Genomic DNA, 21,894 nt, shown 5'->3' with positions numbered 1-21,894 from the left:
GTCAGGACTTGGCCACAATGGAACTTATGTTAGCAACCCTGAGGGCTTCATCTTCCAGAGCCACAGCTAGGGACCTTGGCTTGTCTGTCCTTGGCTTTTCTGTCCTTCTCCTTTAGTTTTGACTGCAGCTATGGAGTAGAATCTCAGTACTGACTGCAAGCACTGAACCTGCTCAGCCCTGGCTCCAGTTTCCCTCCTGAATTTCAGGGACACCGTAGGGCACTGTGGCAGGTCCTAGGCTGGCCACTGAGGAGGCCTGAGACCTGTTGGCTGGGTCATATGCACCTGGAGGCTCAGGGAGGGACTAGCACTGCTTTGGCCAGGCCTCTGGAGCACTCTGGCCTGCTGAAGGCTGAGGTAAGGATCAGCATTCTCTTTGGCAGTGTGACTTAAACAGAGTGTCGCTTAGAACTGAAACCAATTCCCCAGCCCAGGAAAGTCTGTGACTCAATGTCTTCTGCTTATGATTACTCTAACCTGCCATACACCACAGGTCGTAAACTCTGGTGCGGTTTACTGGGGAAGCAGAGGACGGCTGAGGCTTTCCCCTAACTGCCACAGAACTGTGTTCAGGACCCGTATGCTCATGGCTGCAGTCCAGCATCTCTGCTGCTTCCAAGGCCCAAATGGTACTGGACAGTGCAGAATGAACTTGACTTCACAGTACACAAGACACTTTTTCTTAAGAAATAAATTTAATTCCAGGTGGTTAGTGGACTCAAGGCTTGTAATGCCTTCATGAAAGTTAAAAGAATCCAGTTACAAAAGCAGTAGTGGGCACAGTCTCAAAGAGCTAAAGTACAATGGGCTCCATAGTTTACAAAGTACAAAAAATTATTTCATATACAAAGAAAAATACAAATAATGTGCAAAAACCGTTTTCACAGGTGGCAAATTTATAAAATGAATATGATAAAAAATCCTTCATTTTATTTCCCAATTTCTTATATTAATACAATTCTACTTTCTAGTGTGTTGATAATTAATTTGAAAATCTGATTTATTTTTAATCTACAAAGTAGTTTTTATTCTTTAAAAAGGGAGCAATCTTTTATTACTAAAATCTTATGAATCGGTTTAGTTATTTTTATATTAAATTATAAGCAGGCTATCTGAAAAATCAGGATATAGAAATCATATATACATATCTTGAAATATTAGTTTGGTATTTAACATATTAACATTTCAAAACACATCAATCAAGCCACCAAGGACCCAGCAGCTGCTCAGGTTCATGGAGGGAACAGCGCCGTGAGTTTGGGCTCTGCAGAAACAAGGCTATTGTAATGGAGAGAGTAAGAGCAGTTCCTACTCCTCAGGAGCAGTGCTGTCTGGCTGTCTGGCTTTGTCCCAGGTGTGTGCTGGCAAGCAGCTGGCCTCAGTCTCCAACTTTCTTGGTTAGGAGCTCGATGCCAGTGTTCTGTGGGGTCTCCCATTCTGCTCCTGCTTGCTACTTCACAGAATGCTGTCAAGGGACAGGAGTGGGCACAGGACACAGGCACTGGTCCTCGGAGACCAGTGGCTGGAAGCAGTAGTTTCCCTGCACTGCCCAGGCCTCGCCTCACTGCTGCTTTTCCCATGAGAATCCTGGGCACACCCTTCTGCCTGCCACTGAGTAGTGATGTCTCCTGCTGTGATGCTCCATGGCAGGGCGGGAACCATGAAAGCACCTTTTGGCAGCACCAGAGAACAGAGTATCTCAAAGATTAGGCATAAAAGTATGCGTTACAGATGGGAAACATATGCAGGACATACGACGACCTTTGGAGGGTATGGATTTTTGTTGTCAAAGTTCTTTAAGGAAATTATGGCCTTGGAAAACAAAAAGAACCTTCACGAAGGCTCAGGTGGTAGGTACCTTGCCTTGCCTAGGAGATGATGGCAGCTTCCTCTGATCCCCAACCACCTAAATCCTATTGGCATGATGCCATGAGGGGGCCTGGGCTCCTACCCAGACCTGCGTGACAAGGCAGCTGCTTCAAGAGGGGCCAGGATAAGCAGACCCTCAGGCCCTGGGGTGAGCATCGTCCGCCCGTCTGGTACATGAGTTCCTCTTCCCGTTTGCTTGGCCACTCATGGGCATCAGGCATCAGAGATGCAGCTCTGGATCCTGTCCATCCATTGCTGGGCACTCTGTCCATCCTGGGCACAGAAGTTGTACACACGCTTGCTGGTCTTGAGCTACAGAACCAACGACAGAGGAGCCAGATATAAAGCAAGATTTTATGGCTTTGGATGAGTGACAAACTAGTCCCATCCTGGATAGACACAACTGCCTGTTTTAACATCTGTTACCTTGAGGTGGGCTGTGGGGTATTCTAAGGGCCATGCAAAAATAGATGGCTATCTAGTCCCTGACTGACTAATCCTGATGCCACCAAGGGGGAGGTCACATTCTCCATCCCGGTACAGCTATGATGCTATCTTGCCATTCTTGCTTTGGTGCTGTGTATGAGGAAGGCCAGAGGCACCAGCTGGTCCTAAGGCCACCTCCACCCCTCCTGCTTCCTCAAAGGCAGGAAGATGTCAGCTTTCCTCTCCAAAGTGACTAAGGGCAGTGACAGCGCTGTAGTAAGGCTGAGGAGGGGGCCGAGGCTCTGGGCCCATGAAAAGGAAGTCATGGGGTTAGTCTGCCACTCGTCCAAAGCCATGATACGCCCATCTCTGGTGACACCAACTCTAGTGTTGGGAGGCGATGAGAGATGTGCAGCAGGACAGGGAAGATGAACTTACGTCAAAGAAAGCCTTGTCACTTGTATACTTGGGGGCGCCCATGCTGGGTCCAGCAGGGAGAACCATTTCTACTTCAGCCAGATCAATGTGTCCTTTACAGCTTGTGTCTTCCCCAGAATCATAGTATCGCAGCTAGGACCAAAAAGAGACAGATGGGACACAGAAATGAAAAATGGCATGGCTTTCCAAACTGATAACTCCCCTCTGCATCTGGCTGCCTCTTACACACGCCTTTAATCCCAGCACTTGGGAGGCAGAGGCAGAAGGATCTCTGTGAGTTCAAGGCCAGCCTGGTCTACAGAGTGAGTTCCAGGACAGGCAGGGTGACACACAGAGAAACTCTCTTGAAAAAACAGTAACAAAACAAAAAATTCCTATACACTGATAATCAACCTGTCTGAAAATGACCAAAGGACTGCAGTGGGCAATCACAGGAGAAATGTCATCTAGCTACAAACATCCAGAATCTCCCCAGCTTTGCCTACCAAGAGTCCACCTTAGTCTTAGAAATATTACAGTGGGTGGCAATGCCAGCAAGACAGTAAGGCTCCCTTATGTTGTTACTGGGAACAACACTTGTTAGAAAAAAACTTAGTGATGTCGGCTAAGATGAGTATGTTTGTGTGTGGGGACCATCTCTCCTACCTCAACTTTCCCATAGGAACGGAAATGCTGGGGCCTCCATAGGTGCTGCGTTTGTCAGCACAGCACTGAACACTGGCTCTCCAAGTGACAGCACGGCCATGAGATGGACCAAGGACAAGGAAGGCTTTACAGTCAACAGCAAGCTGGCAAGAGCAGATATGCAGCATAAACGGTGCCAGCGCTGGGCTGTCAGAGCTTTATGAGATGTTTAAATTTGGCACAGTAACATGTATTACTTTGGAGGAAGAAGAAATGAAGTGTTTTAAAAGCTAAAGAGCTTGCTGGTGAAAGCTTTCTTGGCCTAGCCAGGCTCCCAGTGTGCACAGCTAGACTATGATAGACATTTCCATCACTGTGGCTCTTGACCCACCCCCACCCCCGGCATGGTATGAGCAGGACTAAATGGAAAAGCTATATACTTTCCATGCTAAAGAAATCCAGAAGATTGGAAGAATACAGGCATAATTTGATATAATTTTAAATTATAGCAAAATCATGATTTTTCCTATATTTAGTGGTTTAATGGAACTTTTCTACATAGTGAAGATTCTATGATTTCAGGGACTGCTATTTTAAAGTGCAGATTAAAAAGGGTTTCTATCTGGACATTTGCAAATCTCAATATTCTTAAGGGCCAACCAACAAAAAACCAACAAAGCCCCTGAACCAGAGGAAAAGGTGACCCCAGAACACCTCTGTTCAAGGGGCCCTCTTGATACCATCCTACAGAAGTGCTGTTAGGGCACAGAGTAGAACAATGGTTCTCAACCTGTGAGTTGTGACCTCTTGGGGGTCGCATATCAGATGTTTATGATCCATAACAGTAGCAAAATTACAGCCATGACATAGCAATGAAATGTTATGGTTGGGGTCATCACAACATGAGGCACTGTATTAAAGGGTTACAGCATTTGGAAGGTTGAGAACCACTGTGTTAGGTCCTTCCTGATATTCTCTGCATTCTGACCACAGCAAGTCAGCCTGAAACAGAGGCTTCACTTCTCTTGCAAATGAAGAGTGCTGTGGGGCAGAAGGTTGGGATTTTTGTCCCTTGAAATTACAGGAGCAAAGAGATGACGTCTAACCTGTAGCAGCCAGGACAATAGTAAAGCATGCCAAAGAGTTCTTAGTGAGGTCTAGTCTGCTGTGAGTCCTAGAATTGGGTGGACACATTCCCTCCCAGTGCTCCCATCTCTGAAGAACAGCAGTTTCTTGCTAAATAACCAGTATAGTGAGGCGGGGTACAATAAATGTTGGATAAATCTGTCATAACTGGATGGTTTCTGCAGCAAAGATGGACAGCTGTATCCTGGAAGGGGGGCACACAGTTCACATCTGCATGCAGCAGGGCTAATGCTCTCAGATGCTTCTAGACCTGGGTGTTAAAGAGGAGACACTTATGAATTAAGAGTTCAGAGCCCTGAGCATGCTGGGCTCTCGGTAGAGGCTGCTTTAAAATCTCCTTCCAACAGTTAGTGCCAGGGTGCAGGGACATTTGGGGCCTTAGAAGAGCTCCCATCTATAAAGGCAAAGCCCTAGGCGAGCATGCTGTGTGTGAGAAACACATAAGCAGGGCTTGAGATGATTAGGTCTCACCTGATGCTTCGTTACATCTAAAACAAACCAGCGGGGCTTCCAGCCCTTCAGCAGTGCTCCTCTCTTGTACAGGGTTCCTTCAAAGGATCTACAAGGAAGGGAGACAGGACAGTTTATTCTGACTTCATTACAAAATCAAACACACTGCCTTTTGTTTATCAGGTTCTGTCTCCCTAATGAGAGCTCTCCCCGGAGTTTTGTTGCTAGCCCTGACTGACTCCTTTGCTGGGAATTCTTGGTTTGGTTTCCTTGCTTTCTGCTATGCTAGGAATGCTATAACACTGAGGGAAACAGAGCTGGAAACAGAAGTCTGAAGATGCTGTGAGAGACACTAGCACGTCCTTGGCATCCCTAGTTTATGTGAGGAAATTCCTTTTCTTTCAGCCAGGATGAGAGGGATTTCTGATGTGTGCCACTGAAAAAATATTGCCTGACACACACACTCTCAAATAGTGATCCCCACCCCCAGAGCCATCTAAACAAAGCATTTAAGAAAACCAAAAACCCACAGAATGAAAGCAAACCCATTTCAATTCTGGCAAGGCTGTGCACAGGGCTGGCTTAGGCTAACACCAGGACCCAGCAATGTCACCTGTTCTCATCATTCTTTGATGTGTACTGGCTATAAAGCGTGGCTGCCCTGTGTTCTATGCCATTGGACGGGGCGATGGTGGCACTCTGTTCCTCGCCAGTGCTGCGGTCCAGTGGGTGGAGCACAGGCCTCTTCTGATAGGAAGGCACGTTGGTGGACACAAGTCCTGGGGACCCCGATGAGTGTCTCTGGGACTGAAAAAGACAAAATAGGAGCTAGGAAGTTTCCTAGAAGCTTAGGGTGAAAACTGACTCATGAGCTAACACATGTCATGTCGAACATTTATTCTGGTTTTTTTTCTTTTAAATGAAAAGAAACAACTTAATACCCATTATTTGGGGACTGATTAAAAAAAAACAAAAAAACCACAACTTTTCAATGGTGTTCTGGACACAACCAAAATGGTGCAAATGAATGGTATGTAGGCCAACAAGAAGGCAGGGTTAAAATATCACACAGTAAATCTCTTATTTCTAGGTTACACACTGTGGGTAATTTTCATCTCTTGGTAACCTTCTTTGTACTGTTATTTTAAAATTATACATCCTACTTTCATAATTAAAAACAATCTAGAAACCATTTTATTTTCTGGGGTAAAGGCCACAGGATGATGGTGCTCTCTGCCCAAGAGGCAACAGTTCCTGAACGTGAAGCTAGCATGGAGTCCGCGGTGCTTTAATCAAGGCCGCCGCCTCAGCCACTCATCTCTTCCCCCTGAAGCGCTCTTGAGAACACTCATGCATCCTCGCTTCCCTGTGCTGGGCTGGGGGTCAGTCTGCTGTGGGTTTGAGTGGTGGCCCTGCCAGTTGTAGCTGTAGATTTCTTTGCCTTCCTCCTGTGCATGAGGTACAAACCTTACTCACTGTGGACTACATAGGGCTTAGTCCTTTGAACATACCATGAGCTTGATAAATGTTTCTAATATCAGAAATAGGAAATGGGGTATTAGAAACAGGAAGCAGCAGAAAAGGGAGTTTGGGAAACAGAAAAGTAGCACATGTTGTCATTTTATAATATTTCTCTTTGCTTGTTTCTCTGGAGCAAACATGGGCTTGGCATTCCTGTCCTTTGTGGTAGGTCAGCAGAGACCACAGTGGCACTGAGATAGAGTACCCAGTAATTTCCTCTGGACTCAGTGCCTGAAACATGTGCATTATGTCACTGTGGGGAGTGAGACATTCAGGAAGCATTTTGGTAATCTTGAACATTCTGCCCTGAATCCCCAGGGCATGACCCCTCTCTACCATTTTCTCTGGGCTACGGGCTGTGGTCTCCATTTGGCCTAACACCCTCCAAAGCTTAGGAGCCTCTGTCAACTCACATGGTCTGTTCTTGGCTCATCCTTCAGGTCCATGGTTACTTTTTCCCATAGCTGGTGCCACTTCTCAGGAGTTTGGTTCAATTTATGCTCCAATTTTTCAATTTCCTGCAAAGAATTTAAAAGAACAGTTTGACAGACGAATATTTTCTGGAAGGTCAGGATGTTCCTAGAGACAGTTTCCTCTGTACTGGGCCCAGATGAGCAGCATGGCTAGCATATAGCTGGATTTGATGATTTATTAGGACTCAGCAGGGTTTTTGAGCAGTTTGACTTTAATAATAATACATGGAGTGTGTGTCTCAAACACCTTCTTCACTCTTGGACAGCCTGTTGGAAATCTGATGACCAAAGCTAAAGGCTGACCAGGGGCCTATGTCCCAACCCTAATGGCTGAGGCAGTTAAGTCTTTCTTGACAGAGGAGCCCTCAACTCTGATGACTCTAACCAGATGTGCAAAGAATGAACCAAGAGATGCTCATGAAGACGCTTTCACTCTGACAGGGTCTGAGGCATCTTCTTCCTTTTGCAGCTGGGAAACAGAGGGACTCTTCATGGACTGTCAGACTCACATCAAACACAAAGCTGTCTGGGGTGGCTACTGCCAGGATGGCTTCGATCCAGAATATGCCTCACAGAAGGTGTCCCATCAGGCCCTCAGCTACCCATATTTCTAACAAAGGGAAGTAAAGAATCCACATCGACTCAGCCCCATCTACACCTCCAACGGGAGGAGCGTCCTCTGGAGCTGTAACCCCACCTGTACCTCAAGGAGTGACTGAAAGGTTCAGGCATTATGCTGGCCTGCCCTGTTACCTGGCAGGATGCACTCAGGCAACACTCTGGCCAGCCCAGAGTTCTGTGAGAACCATGCAGGTGCAAAGGACCCCTTTAAAGGACTGACCCCTGCCCATTTATGCTCTCTTTTACTCTCGTCTTCCTCTCTTTCGCTCTCATCTTCCTCTTGTCTCTCTTTTACTCTTCTCTTACTCTCATCATCTTCTCTCTCTCTCTCTCTCTCTCTCTCTCTCTCTCTCTCTCTCTCTCTCTCTCTCTCTCTCTCTCTCTCTCTCTCTCTCTCTCCACCCCCTCTCTCAGCTCTGCATGGGTTGGTTACCCCTCACCCCCTTTCCTTCCCTGTCCACCAATAAAACTCCACGTAGGACCATCGACTCACAGTTTATGTCTCCTTATTGGGTAAACCTAGACATTTTAACAACAGTAACCACCTGAGCATTGGGCCCACTTCCACCAGGAGGAGCATTCACCGGAAGATCTGCTCTACTTGTGCCTGAAGGAGCGGTCAAGGGATCCACAGTCCCCAACTATACCAATTGGAGAGAGAGAGAACCGCTGAAGCACAAGCTCCACCTATACTGATTAGAGGAAGAGATGTGTAGACAACAAGATAAGAACACACTCAACAATAAGAGTAATACAGCATCACTAGATATTAGAAGTGCTACAACAGCAAGACCTGAACGTCCCAACACAGAGGAAGTAGAAGAAAATGACCTAAAATTAACTTTATGAGGATGATTGAGCCACTTAAAGAGGAAATGAAAAATTCTCAAAGAAATGGAGGAAAAGACAAACAAAATAATTGGAAGTTATCAACAAATCCCTTAAAGAAAAAGCAATCAAACAAGTGAAGGAAATGATTCAAGATATGAAATCTGAAATAGAGGCAATAAAGACAACACAAATGGAAAATCTGGGTAAACGACCAGGAACCACAAATGCAAGCATAAACAACAGAATACTATTGAAGATAACTTGGAGGAAACAGATTCATCGGTCAAAGAAAAATTTAAATCCAACAAATCCTTAACACAAAACATGCAGGAAGGGTGGGACACCATGAAAAGACTGAATCTAAGAATAATAGGGATAGAAGAAGTCATCCAACTCAAAGGAACAGAAAATATATTCAACAAAATCATAGAAGAAAACTGTCCTAACCTAAAGAAAGACATGCCTATGAAAATACAAGAGGGTTACAGAACACCAAATAGACTGGACAAAGAATAACAACAACAAAAAAAAACAATAAACAGAGAATAAAGAAAATTAAGAGCTACAAAGGAGAAAGGCCAGGTAACATATAAATGCAGACCTATCAGAATTACACCTGACTTCTCAGCAGAAACAATGACTGCCAGAAGGTCCTGGTCAGAGGTTATGCAGACACTAAGGGGCCGACATCCATTGTCAGCCTAGACTACTTTACCCAGCAAAGCTTTCAATAACCATAGATGGAGAAAACAAGATATCCTATGATAAAACCAAATTTAAACAATATCTATCCACAAACCCAGCCCTACAGAAAGGAAAATGCCAACCCAAGGAAATCACCTATGTCCACAACAACACAGGAAATAGATGAGCTCACAGCAACAAATCCCAAAGAATTGAATACACAATGCCATCAACAAAAACACCAGGAACTAGCAATCACTGGTCATTAATATCCATTAATAAAATTGTCTCAATTCACCTATAAAAAGACACAGGCTAACAGATTGGATATGAAAGCAGAATCCATCCTTCTGCTGCATACAAGAAACACACCTCAAACTCACATTACCTCAGAGTAAAGGGTTAAGAAAAAAATTTCCAATCAAATGAACCTAATAAACAAGCTGGTGTAGCTATCCTAATATCTAACAAAATGGACTTCAAACTACAATCAAAGATAAAGAAGGGCTTTTCATATTCATCACAGGAAAAATCCATCAAGAGAAAATTTCAATTCTGAACATCTATGCTCCAAACACAAGGGCTCCTGCATTTGTAAAAGAAACATTACTAAACCAAGCCACACTAATAGTGGGAGACTTCAAAGCCAACTCTCACTACTGGACAGATCTGCCAGATAGAAGCTTAACAGAAATAAGGGAACTAACAGAAGTTATGACTCAATTGGACTTAGACATCTATAGAACATTCCACCCAAACAAAAGAATATACCTTCTTTTCAGCACCTCATGGAACCTTCTCAAAAATTGACCACATACTCAGTAACAAAGCAAACCTCAACAGATTAAAAAAAAAATGGAATAAACACCTATTCCCTATCAGATCACTACAGCTTAAAGTTAGAATTCAACAGCAACATTAATTTCAGAAAGCCCACAAACACATGGAAATTGGACAATGATCAACTGAACCACCACTGGGTCAAGGAAGAAATAAAAGACTTTCTAAAATTTAATGAAAATGACCTCAAAACATATCCAAACTTATGGGACACAATGAAAGCAGTGCTGAGAGGAAAGTTCATAGCACTAAATGCCTATATGAAGAAGCTGGAAATATCGTGCACTACTGAATTAACAAAACAACTGAAAGCACTAGAACAAAAAGAAGCAAACTCACCCAAAAGGAGTAGACAGTAAGAAACAGTCAAATTGAGGGCTGAAATCAATAAACCAGAAACAAAGCAAACAATGCAAAGAATCAATGAGACAAAGAGTTGGTTCTTTGAGAAATTCAACAAAATAGACAAACCTTTATCCAAAATAGCCAAAAGGCAGAGAGAGAATATCCAAATTAAAATCAGAAGTGAGAAGGGGGACATAATAGACACTGAGGAAATCCAAAGAATCATCAGGTAATACTTCAAAAACCTGCAATCTATAAAATTGGAAAACTTTAAGGAGATGGGCAATTTTCTAGATAAGTACCACATACCCAAAGAACAGATAAACAACTGAAATGTACCTATATTCCTAAGGAAATAGAAAACATTGTCAATAGTCTCCAACCAAAAAAGCCCAGGCCCAGATGAATTCAGTGCAGAATACTACCAGAAATTCAAAGAAGAGCTAATACCAATACTCCTCAAATTATTCCACGCAATAGAAACAGAGGGAATACTGTCAAACTCTTTTTATGAGGCTACAATTATACTGATACCCAAACCACACAAAGACACAACTAAGAAAGAGAATTACAGACCAATTTTCTTCATGAACACAGATGTAAAAATACTCAATAAAATACTGACAAACTAAGCCAGGCGGTGGTAGTGCATGCCTTTAGTCCCAGCACTGGGGAGGCAGGGGCAGGAGGATCTCTGTAAGTTCAAGACCAGCCTGGTCTACAAGAGCTTCTTCCAGGACAGCCTCCAAAGCCACAGAGAAACCCTACCTCAACCCCTCCCCCCAAAAAAGATACTGACAAACTGAATGTCAGAAGCCGGGCGGTGGTGGCACACGCCTTTAATCCCAGCACTCAGGAGGCAGAGGCAGGCAGATCTCTGTCAGTTTGAGGCTGGGCTGGACCGACAGCCTCCAAAACAATACAGAGAAGCCCTGTCTCGTAAAAACCAAAAAAAAAAAAAAAAAACCAAAAACCAAAAACCAAACAAACAAAAAAACACATCAGAAAAATCATCCACTATGACCAAGTAGGATTCATCCCAGAGATGCAAGAATGGTCGAACACAGGAAAACTGTCAATGTAATCCACCATATAAACAAAGAAAAAAACCACATGATTACTTACTAGATGCTAAAAAAGCCTTTGACAAAATTTAACACCCCTTCATGATAAAGGTATTGGAGAGAATAGGGATACAAGGAACATACATAAACATAATAAAGGCAATATATAGTAACCCAACAGCCAACAACAAACTAAATGGAGAGAAACTCAAAGCAATCACACTGAAATCAGGAACTAGACAAGGCTGTCCACGCTCTCCATATCTATTCAACATAGTACTCGAAGTTCTAGCTAGAGAAAAAAGATAACAAAAGTAGATCAAAGGAATACAACCTAGAAAGAAGTCAAACTGTCACTATTTGCTGATACGATAGTATCCATAAGTGACCCCCAAATTCTACCAGAGAACTCCTAAAACTGAAAGCACCTTCAGTAATATAGCAGGATACAAGATTAACTAAAAAAACAAAAACAAAACAAAACAAAAAACCAGTAGCTTTCCTTTATACAGATGACAAACTGGCTGAGCAGGAAATCAGAGAAACATCACCCATCACGATAGCCACAAATAAAATATCTTGGGGTAACAAATGAAACACATGTATGACAAGAACTTCAAGTCTTTAAAGAAAGAAGATATTAGGGGTTGAGCTTTGGTGGCATACTCCATTTTTAATCCCAGCACTTAGGAGGCAGAGGCAGGCAGATCTCTGTGAGTTCAAGGCCAGCATGGTCTACAGAATGAGTGCCAGGATAGGCTCCAAAGATACACAGAGAAGCCCTTTCTTGAAAAACAAAACAATTCAGAAAATGAAAAGATCTCCTATGCCCTTGGATAGGTAGGATCAACATAGTAAAAATGGCAATCCTACCAAAAGTAATCTATAGATTCAATGCAATTCCCATCAAAATCCCAGCACAATTCTTCACAGACCTTGAAAGAGCAAAACTCATATGGAAAAACAAAAAACCCAGGACAGCCAAAAATATCCTGTACAATAAAGGACATCACCATCCCAGACTTGAAGCTCTAAGCTAATGAAAACAGCTTAGTATTGACATAAAAACAGACAGGTGAACCAATGGAATCGAATTGAAAACCCGGTATCAACCCACAAACCTATGAACACCTAACTTTGACAAAGAAGCTAAAACTATGAAATGGAAAAAAGAAAATATATTCAACAAATAGTGCTGGTATAACTGGCTGTCAACATGTAGAAGAATGAAAATAGATCCATATCTATCACCATGCACAAAACTCAAGTCCAAATGGATCAAAGACCTCAATATAAATCCATTCACACTGAACCTCACAGAAGAAAAGGGGGGAAATACATTTGAACACAAAGGCACAGGAGACCACTTTCTAAATAGAGCACCAGTAGCACAGACACTAAGAGCAACAATTAATAAATGGGACCTCCCGAAACTGAGAAGCTTCTGTAAAGCAAAGAACATGGTCAACAAGACAAAATGGCTCCCTACAAATGGGAAAGATCTGACACATCTGACAGAGGACTGATCTCCAAATATACAAAGAACTCAAGAAACTAGAAATCAAACTACCAAATAATCCAATTAAAAAATGAGGTATATATCTAAACAGAATTCAACAGAACAATCTCTAATGGCAAAAAGACACTTAAGGAAATGATCAACATCCTTAGTCATCAGGGAAATACAAATAAAAAACCACACTGAGATTCCATCTTAAACTGATCAGAGTGGCTAAAATCAAAAACTCCAGTGACAACTTATGCTGGAGAGGATGTGGAGAAAGGGGAACACAACTCCATTGCTAGTGGGAGTGCAAACTCTTACAGCCACTGTGGAAATCAGTATGGTGATTTCTTAGAAAATTAGGGGTCAACCTACCTCAAGACCCTGCAATACCACGGTTGGGCATATACCAAAAGGAGGCCACAAGGACATTCACACCACAAGGACATTTGCTCAACTATGTTCATAGCAGAAAACAGCTTAGATGCCCCTCAACTGAAGAATGGATTAAAAAAAATGTGGTATATTTACACAATGGAGTACTCCTCAGTGGTAAGAAACAATGACATCCTAAAATTCACAGGCAAATGGACAGAACTAGAAAAAATCATCCTAAGTGAGGTAACCCAAAACCAGAAAGACAAATACAATATATATTCACTCATAAGTGGATACCAGACATAAAGCAAAAGATACTCAGCCTACAATTCACAACCCCGAAACCCTCTTCCAGAAACAGACATAGAAATCCACAACTAACCAATGGGTCAAGCTCCTGGAGTACAATCAGAGTGAAGGAGGAGTGATAATATGAACACAGGAGTCAAGACCATGATGGGGAAACCCACACAATCAGCAAATCAGAGCTAGTGAGAGGTCACTGACTCAGGTCTGACAGATGGGGAAATCTGCATAAGACCAAAATAGACTCACTTAATATAGGTGACAATGGTATGACTGGGACAATATATGAGGCCATAGGTGGTAGTTTCAAGACCTAACACTAATGCACAAACTGACTTAGTGGAGTTCATTCTATATGGAGAGTTCCTGTGCCCAGCCTAGACACAGGGGTTTGGGGGTGGAGAGATACCTTGGTCCTGCCTCAATGAGATGATGGGATGGACTTAGTAAGGACTTAGACTTCCTAGGGGAGGCCTTACCCTCTTCGTGGAGCAGATGGGAAGAGGGGGCAGTGGAGGGAGTGGGAGGAAAGGAAGGAGGGGGAACTGGGATTGAAATGTAATAAATAAAAATGTAAGTATGCAAGTTCAGTCTATGCTCTCTTCTTGGGGCCCTAAGTGCCTGTAGGTGTGTTTATACATTGCTGACTTACACTGAAAAGTCTGGTGAGGGCATCTGGCTGGCTGCAGCTGATGTCATCATAGCATGGCCATACTGTTCTCCTTTGACTCTGGGGTCCAGCAGCTCCAGCTATATCCAACTCCTCGGAGGGAATATGCTTGGGGGTCAGCATCATCCAGTCATATGAAGGACCTGCAGACAGAGTCTCCTCTGTGTAGTAATCCCACTTCTTTAGGCTGGAGACATTAACATTAGGTTTCAGGGCCTGTTTAAAGAAAATTCTGAAATGTAGTTTTATCTCAACCCTGAAGCATTTGATACTTCTACCAAGCCAGCCCCTTACATTTTCAGGGTGCAGGGCAAGTATATGAATTCACCTAAATATTTAAAACTTATGCATTAAGAGAGCATTAAATAAAACATGTTACCCTCCTTCCTCAACAAATGTAACCTCCTAATGATTTGGAAGGTCAGATTCAAATAAAGCATTCTTGGTTCCTCATAATTCTATACTAGGCCCAGGGGGAATTGGGTCCTCAGTTCACAGGTCTTGGCTTAGCCACTGCCTCCTCCCATGCTGACCTTGCATGAACATGTGCATATACCCTAGGCCACAAGGCCACATGGCCACACTCTTCTCAGTCCTTGTCAGGCAGCTACTTGGCTCCTCTGACCCTTGGGACTCATGCACTGGCATGGCAGGCCAACTTGGGCAAGTAACCTGGTGAGTGGCTTGGATTCAGACCAGGGATATGGAGGACCCAGAGCAAGGATTAGATAAGGAGAGGCCACCTAAAAATGAGCATTTAGTTTCTTGGTGAACATCCCACTGGAGAGAGGCTGGATAGAGTTCTAAATGCATGGCCTAGGGCAGGGACCTCTGCATCCCCTAAGTACTGAAGTGTTCTGCTTATCAAACGTGCCAGGCCCCAAGTATTTAATTTATGTGTGGTATAAAACAGTTCCCATCTAGTAATTTTGTTTATGTTTGAAGTGTGAATCTAAATAGTCTTATTAAATAGAAACCCAGAGTCAGATATTAGGGGGTAAAAGCTGAAAGATCAGAGAAAGAGGACAGTCAGCCACTAGAGTTCTTACCTCTACAAAACCCCAGACCTAAATGGGGCTGAGATCCTGTCTACACACCCTGCCTTACCACTTCTTGTCTCCTTCCAGCCTCTATGGTTAATTAGGGGCTAGCTTTATCCTCTGATCTTCAGGAAAAACACAAACAAAATATCACAATAGATGTTTCTGAGGCAGTCTTGTTAGGCAGTCCTGGCTGGCTTCAAACTTGTGATCCTCCTGCTTCTCTCAAGTAATAGGATTAGAGGTATATGCCACCACACTGAGCCCCAGGAGTAATTTAAAAGGCGAAAATATGAGAGGGTTTAGCTATTAAGAGTACTTGGTGATCTTCCAGAAGATCTGAGTTCCCAGAACCCACTTCAGACGTTCAAACTTGCCTGTTGCATGCCTAGGTCATGAAGATGTATATAACCAAACTTGGTTGCCCGTGAGATATGCAGTCCTCTGGGCTGGGTTCCAAATGTCAGTGCTTCCCTTAAGGCCCTTCCTCAGGTTTACTATATACTAAAGCATTTAAAAGTTTTGCAGCTATGGCATGCGTGGTGGCACACCTTTAATCCTACATAGGTAAAGTTGCTTTGTTTTGATTGTGTGGCCATTGTCCCTTCTAAGTTTTGGGGACTAGCACCTAGTATTTGCATCAAGTATGTAGTGAACGGTTTCCATTTCCACTACAACCCAAACCTATGCTATCTCAAACTTTTAAATACCTTTCATACGAAGCCCTGTCAAATGCTTATGTATACTAAAATGAAGAGAAACTTTTATACAAAACATTCAGAAAATAAGACACAAATAAATGATAGTTCTACCTCTATTTCCACTGGTGAATATAAGTAATTGAAGAAAATGGGACTCCGTTTGTGCATCTTGTCAATACACTCCCAAATACAAACTCCTTTCTTGGCGTGCTTGTCACCTTTATCATCAAATAAAGTTCCTGTAATTAAAAAAAAACCATCAGCATGGAAAGAAATTGAAATTTCGTCTAAAAGTATGGAACACACAGAAGAGGAAAAAATGAAGTATTTCTTATGTCTGTGAAAGCAGCAACAAATGTACAGAAATCTTAAAAGCAAACTGCCAACAAACAGGGACAAGCAGGTCAAGTCCGTGGAAATGTGGGATAAGGTCTTGGTAGGGCTGTCCCAGTCATGTCCTGCCTCTGAATGTACAGCCACAAAAGAGACAGTGTTGTTTAAAAAAGAGCTCAAGAGAGAAAGGCACCATGCCACAGAACTTGGGTGGAGGGGTTATTTATTGGGGGAAAGTGAATGGGAAAGGGGGGAGCGGAGAGGGGAGACAGGCCTCTGGGGACAGGAGTGTCAGAAGAGAGGAGGGAAGGGAGAGAGAGAATGGGAGGTGGGTGAATATGCACAGGTGGTGCTCTCAGTGGTTACAGCTGAGAGCATCCTGTCAGAACCCCAAGGACAGGCCAGTACAAATACCTACATACTAACAGGCAGGCTACACATTTCATAAGAGAAAATGACCTTATTAACTGATGCAGCTCAGTTGGCAATGCGATTTTATGCTTCTTTTAAAAACTTGTTTATTATGAAGCAATTGAAGGCATATTCTTGGTTAAAAGTTTACTTGTACTACAAATGATAGTCAAGAGACTCTGGAAGACAGAGAGTGTGTTCTGTCTCCTTGTGTGATTATATGAACTTAGATTCTGATATTCCCTGCCCCTGCCCCCCCCACTTTGCTGTGTATCCCTGGCTGTCCTAGAAGTAGGTATGTAGAACAGGTGGGACTTAAACTCAGATCTGACTGCCTCTGACTCCCAAGTGCTAGGATTAAAGGTGTGTGCCACCATGCCTGGCTGTGTATTGTATTCTTAATGGAGGGATATAAATACGCCAGGGTGAGCAAGAGCAAGTTCTGGAAAGGCAGTGCTGCTTTGCTTTGTATGAAGTGATCCTGTTAAAAGTTAACTTTTTACCACAAGAGACTGCCTCAGGCCCAAGGCTGTACAAAACCCTGTAAGACGTGGGCCCCAAGACTGACTGCTTCCTTTGTTCTTCTTCCTTCTCTCTTAACTGCAGGGTCATTCACTCAGAGCTTCTCTAGAGAAGATGTACCCTGGATGCTGTGTGATAGATTTTAGACAGGACAATGAGAGAGGGTACCATAGGAGGTAGCCCTCTGTTTCTCAAGACACATTCTTTCATCCTGGTGCTACCCAGTGACTGGAACCACCGACAATGGACTATTCTTACACTATCCAAATGACTGTCTCAGAATAACATGTACATATGTAGAGAACAATTTACATACAGACAAACATTTTAAAATATTTGCACCATTAGACAGTATCATCAAGTCCTATTAAGGTCCAATTCCAAAACAGTAATAAATTCTTCAAAGACAGTGGAGAGTTTCTGATGAAACTCAGAGTTCTGACTGATGTCCATCAGCAGTGGCTGGGAGTCCTATTCTCTAAGTGTCAACCTTGGCAGCTGGAAGAGAGTTCCCACGGCTGCTGGAAACTAGTGCTTCATTGAGTAGGCTTTATAATTGTGAGTCTGCCCAGCAGGGACAGATTCAAATTAGGCAGCCCAGACTTACTGGCACATAAAGGAAACCAGGCTAGATGGAGGGTACCTTGGGTCCAGAGAGGGGTTTTGATAGGCCCATGGTAATGACATTCTAGGTGGTTATGAAAAATGTGTAAGACACAGAATGAAACTAATTTTATCTTCACTCTGTCAACAGGTTTAATAGAACATTCTCTTATCCAATTCCTTTAATCTTTCTGTTGAATCTCTTTTAGATCATAGATGGGACAGAAAGCCTTGGCAATTAGTTTCCAGATGAGGGAACTGAGGCTGGGGGATGAAGCTGTTCATCCACTGTCATATTTTCTGACTTAGTTGGATGCTATCCCACTGGACCAGTGGAGCACTCAACCCTGGCAACACGGTACAATCACTGGGGGCTTTAAAGAGCTCTGCTTCTCTAGGTCCCACCCTCAAGTTCTGATTCTGGCTGGAGGTGCTGCCTGGAAGTCCCCAGTTAATTCTCGTCAAGTCTGAGAAGTGCCACACCAGATTCTGGTGTTTCTCTGACTAGAGTTGCCATCTGGCAGCAGGAACCTTGGGTTTTGGCCTGGGCTTTAGTCATACCCACTGGAGTGAAGGTAATTTGCTGATCAGCTTTGTATTTCTTGGACAGTCATGTGTGCATGTAATGTACCTTTTAGTGATGACACTGAGGGGCCCTGTCATGGTCAGTTGACTGAGGACCAGATACAGGCAGCTGTCACTAGCTCTAATTACCTTCCCACAATATGCTGCTTAAGACACAGTTTCTGACTGTGATATGAGGTATGACAAAGGTCTGAAGAACAGGATGGAAATTCAACAACATGCCTTAGAAGTAGTACTTCCTAATTTCCCCTTAGAGACAGAGTTTCTCTGTGTAGTTTTGGAGCCTATCCTGGAACTCACTCTGTAGACCAGGCTGGTCTCAACCTCACAGAGATCCACCTGCCTCTGCCTCCCAAGTGCTGGGATCAAAGGTGTGTGTGTACCACCAACGCCCAGCTCCTGATTTCAGACTTTAAACAGCGATTGCTGGTAAAGTATTAGTTGTGAAGGGTCCTCTTTCTAAATATTCTGTAACTTATGATGTACTGAGAATACCAACTTTGCTTCCTTTAATTCCCCACTTCCTGAGTGCTAGAAGTACAGACATGTGGCACCATGCTCAGTTTACATGATACAGGTGATGACACCCGGGGCTCTGTGTATACTAGGTAGGAACTCTTCCAACCAACCCACCTGAAACAAGAGCTGACTTTTTTTGACTTGTCCTAACAAAAATTTGTCATGTAAATTTCCCCGTTTTTCTAACAACAACCCCTTGGAAAATGCTTTCACAGTTTTTCAGAATCTATTTTTTAAATAAACATTATAGCTATTAAGAGCTGTAATGATACTGATGTGTACTATTCCTCAAGTGCTTATTACATACTAGCAACTGTGCCGAGAAATTGCTCACTGCTTCCTATTGTGGTCACTATGATCCTATTGTACTCTATCACTGTTCCCACATTACTAAGATGAGGAGGCCAAGGCTCAGAGAGTGTCCTACTCCCCTCCCCCATCCAAAAACACAGCTGGTAACTAGTGATGATAGGATTTAATTTTGTATCTTTTTGGTTTGGAGCCTTTTGCATGAACTGCCACCATGGACAGAATAGATTCCTTCCTATCAGAGTGGACATGAATGGAAATACTATGAACTAAACATGTCTCCTACACAGTGGTAGTGCTTGGAGGTTTCAAACAGTGAGCATTTTTAACCTAACAAAGATAGGACAAAATGAACACTTGCTGTAACTAATGGCTGAGAGAGAGCACATTGCCCTGGAACTGTGTAGTTGCTTAGATCATTCTACACTCAAATCTTATTTGAGGGTTAGTTACATCATTTACGTTTTCACTGAAAACATGCAAAACTAACAAAAAAATTGAACAGGGGCATATAAATACGTACCATGCTCTAATCTTTCATAGTCTGAATCCAGAAGAAATGTTTTAAAGCGGTTAGACACATAATGGAAAGCCAAGAACTTTAGGTAATAGAGATTGAATTCAAACTCAGTTGGATACTGGTTGTGAACCTGAAACATACAAACAAAGAGTAAGAGCCCAACAGAAAAGTAAAAGCCACAGTACAGAATGCTTACCTGAAATGTGATGGAGATCTCTGGTCATTCATCTGACAACTGCTTAAACCTCTGTTAATCCCACCAGTTGAGAAGACCACTACCACAATTTAAAGGAAATAAAAAATTTTTGTATACAGTATTCTGCCTGCATATATGACTACAGGCCAGAAGAGGGCACCAGATCTCATTACAGATGGTTGTGAGGCACTGTGTGATTTCTGGGAACTGAACTCAGAACCTCTGAAGAGCAGCCGGTGCTCTTAATCTCTGAGCCATCTCTCAAGCCCTTAAAGGAAAATTTGAAACAAGCTTTAATTAAATACTGGCCAGGTTCATACCTGGGTTCCCAGGAAATGTCAACAAGTCACATTTTGCAGAAACTTAAAAAGACAACCCTACAAAGCCACCATATTGCCCATCAGGTCCATCGGGCCCATATATTGGAAATCTATTCCATCCTGCCATCCTGGCCTCACTGGTGAATAGCTTCTATCTAAATAACAATAGACCTAGACCCAGGCGAGTTTAAACCCACCCTGAAGGCTAGTAATACTTGCTGGTATGGAATGCCTGAAGGTCAAATGTATGAACAGCTACATTTGACCTTTAGGATTAAGGGAAGTAATTGCTATCTGCCCTTCAAACATGATAATAGAAGTTTTCTACCATTGTCCCCACCTTTGGATGGTTACTTAAGATGATGTATGAATAAACTAGGCGGCTTTCAGTATTAACCAACTGCCCTCCTGATTTTATCTTATGGCTAGCCTTCCTTCATCCACACTTCCTACTCAGGAACGGACTCGGGACTGTTTGACTGGTTCTGGTGACAGCCCCGAAGACATTAGTCCACAACATATGGCCCCACAATATGGGGCTAATACAGTCACTGATACATGTCCAGTGTTGGACAAACATACATCCTGATGTATTTCTTGTCTACATATGTGAGTAAATGCGAGTGCCAGGTTTCAGCACCAAAATGTAAGTGAGTGTGAGTGCTACAGCTCTGGAGCTGCAAAGGTGTCCTGACTTATTTGGAAACCAGGCTACGTAGAGCTACAGTGGCTGGAGACTGGAGCTCTAGTAGGAGAGCTCAGCCCTGGAGAGAAAGGTGTCCTGACTTGTCAGGAACCCTGTTGGATCCTTCCCCCATAGGGATCTGCTGACCAGCTTGTGACTAGGAGCTTATCTAGCAAATACTTCTTGTTCCCCTCCTTCCAATAAAGCCTGAATGCAGTTCCTGTTATCTGCCCCCATCCTTATTGCCAGAGGGGCCTGGGAACATGAACTTCTGACCTTGGTAGTTTTTCACCGTGCCTGCTCACTGATATATAATGCTCCCCTCTTGTTGCAATAAACAGCATTCTCCTTGCAAGAATGACCCGCTGTCTCTTTTCTTTATTTCAATCCTCGCCTGAATCTGTGAGGAGTATTGTAGCAAGAACCCAGGACATGTAGAGCAATAGGATAGCTCTGTAGGGGTAGAGCAGCAATAAGAAAGCTGTGGAGACCGGAGCTGCAATAGGGCATCTTAGCCCTGGAGAGAAAGGTGTCCTGACTTTTTAGGAAGTCAGGCTAGCTAGGACAGCTCTGAAGGCTGGAGCCCTATTGGACAGTTTGGCCCTGGAGAGAAAGGTGTCCTGACTAATTGGGAAGCCAGGCTACCTGAGGCTGGAGTGCCGTGGGGGATGGTCTCCCTGCAGGATATAGCAATCCTAGAGAGAGCTGTTAATAGCTCTCCCTAATGGAACTTCCTTCAGAGTTAAACACTGCTTCAGCCCTTCTTCCGTTACAGTCTGCTAAAAGGGAAGCCACTGCAGAAATGTAGCAATCTCCTTGGCAAAAAGTAGTTACTTTTTTGTTACAGACTTGCTCAGCCCAAGAGAATGTTCTAGCACATGTCATCTAGTCTCAGTCTTGCTCAGTTCCCTCAAGGGAAGTTCCAGCAAGTTTCTTCTGTTCTTCTATTCTGCACCAGCA

General features: G+C 43.3%; 1 protein-coding gene across 4 annotated transcripts in view; it reads right to left on the bottom strand.

The window, feature by feature from the left end:
- Positions 1-682: 682 nt before the first annotated feature.
- The window catches only part of Sbf2 (SET binding factor 2), a 360,275-nt gene continuing 339,063 nt past the window's right edge, over positions 683-21,894 (bottom strand). For all 4 annotated transcript variants that reach the window (XM_040756376.1, XM_040756381.1, XM_040756385.1 and 1 more), the window contains 8 exons: positions 19,737-19,863; positions 16,043-16,170; positions 14,173-14,406; positions 6,888-6,992; positions 5,567-5,760; positions 4,975-5,062; positions 2,734-2,865; positions 683-2,181 (listed from right to left, as the gene is read on the bottom strand). In XM_040756376.1, coding sequence (XP_040612310.1) covers positions 2,083-2,181; positions 2,734-2,865; positions 4,975-5,062; positions 5,567-5,760; positions 6,888-6,992; positions 14,173-14,406; positions 16,043-16,170; positions 19,737-19,863 — 1,107 coding nt within the window. In that variant the 3' untranslated portion in view covers positions 683-2,082. The remainder of the gene's footprint in view (positions 2,182-2,733; positions 2,866-4,974; positions 5,063-5,566; positions 5,761-6,887; positions 6,993-14,172; positions 14,407-16,042; positions 16,171-19,736; positions 19,864-21,894) is intronic.

Source organism: Mesocricetus auratus, unplaced genomic scaffold (assembly GCF_017639785.1).
Source record: "Mesocricetus auratus isolate SY011 unplaced genomic scaffold, BCM_Maur_2.0 Super-Scaffold_4256, whole genome shotgun sequence".
NCBI classification, from domain to species: domain Eukaryota; kingdom Metazoa; phylum Chordata; class Mammalia; order Rodentia; family Cricetidae; genus Mesocricetus; species Mesocricetus auratus.
The sequence above is the reverse complement of the archived record's forward strand: the minus strand, read 5'-3'. Positions and strand labels throughout refer to the sequence as shown.